Source organism: Notolepis coatsorum (genome assembly GCF_963971535.1).
Source record: "Notolepis coatsorum genome assembly, chromosome: 11".
In the NCBI taxonomy this organism is placed as follows: Eukaryota; Metazoa; Chordata; class Actinopteri; order Aulopiformes; family Paralepididae; genus Notolepis; species Notolepis coatsorum.
Window position 1 is genome coordinate 109,666,158 of NC_140175.1, and position 286 is coordinate 109,666,443.

At 45.8% G+C, this 286-nt stretch overlaps 1 protein-coding gene across 1 annotated transcript in view; it reads right to left on the reverse strand.

Moving 5' to 3' along the window:
- The window catches only part of LOC311237241 (intraflagellar transport protein 74 homolog), a gene marked incomplete at its 3' end in the record, with an annotated part of 94,032 nt that continues 93,746 nt past the window's right edge, over nucleotides 1–286 (reverse strand). The window contains exon 15 of the mRNA XM_084325048.1: nucleotides 1–132. Within this exon, the coding sequence (XP_084181174.1) occupies nucleotides 1–132 (132 nt within the window). The remainder of the gene's footprint in view (nucleotides 133–286) is intronic.

Consider the following 286-nt stretch of genomic DNA (forward strand, 5'->3'; position numbering starts at 1 on the left):
CTAACCATGTGTGAGTCCTTTAGCGGTGCTCTGAGACTTGACCATCTCAGTCTCCTTGAAGCTCAGGTCCTCCTGCATGGTCCTCAGCTCACTGGCCGTGACAGAGGAGATCTGACTCATACGGGCCATGTTCTACACACAGACGTGCACACACACACACGCACACAGGCGTGTAAAAAGTACCCAGAAATTATAATTAAGTGAAAGTATGGGTACCGTCTCAAAATCTGACTCAAGTAAAAGTCAAAGTATCTGGCTAAAAACACACTTGAGTCCTACTTTTAAA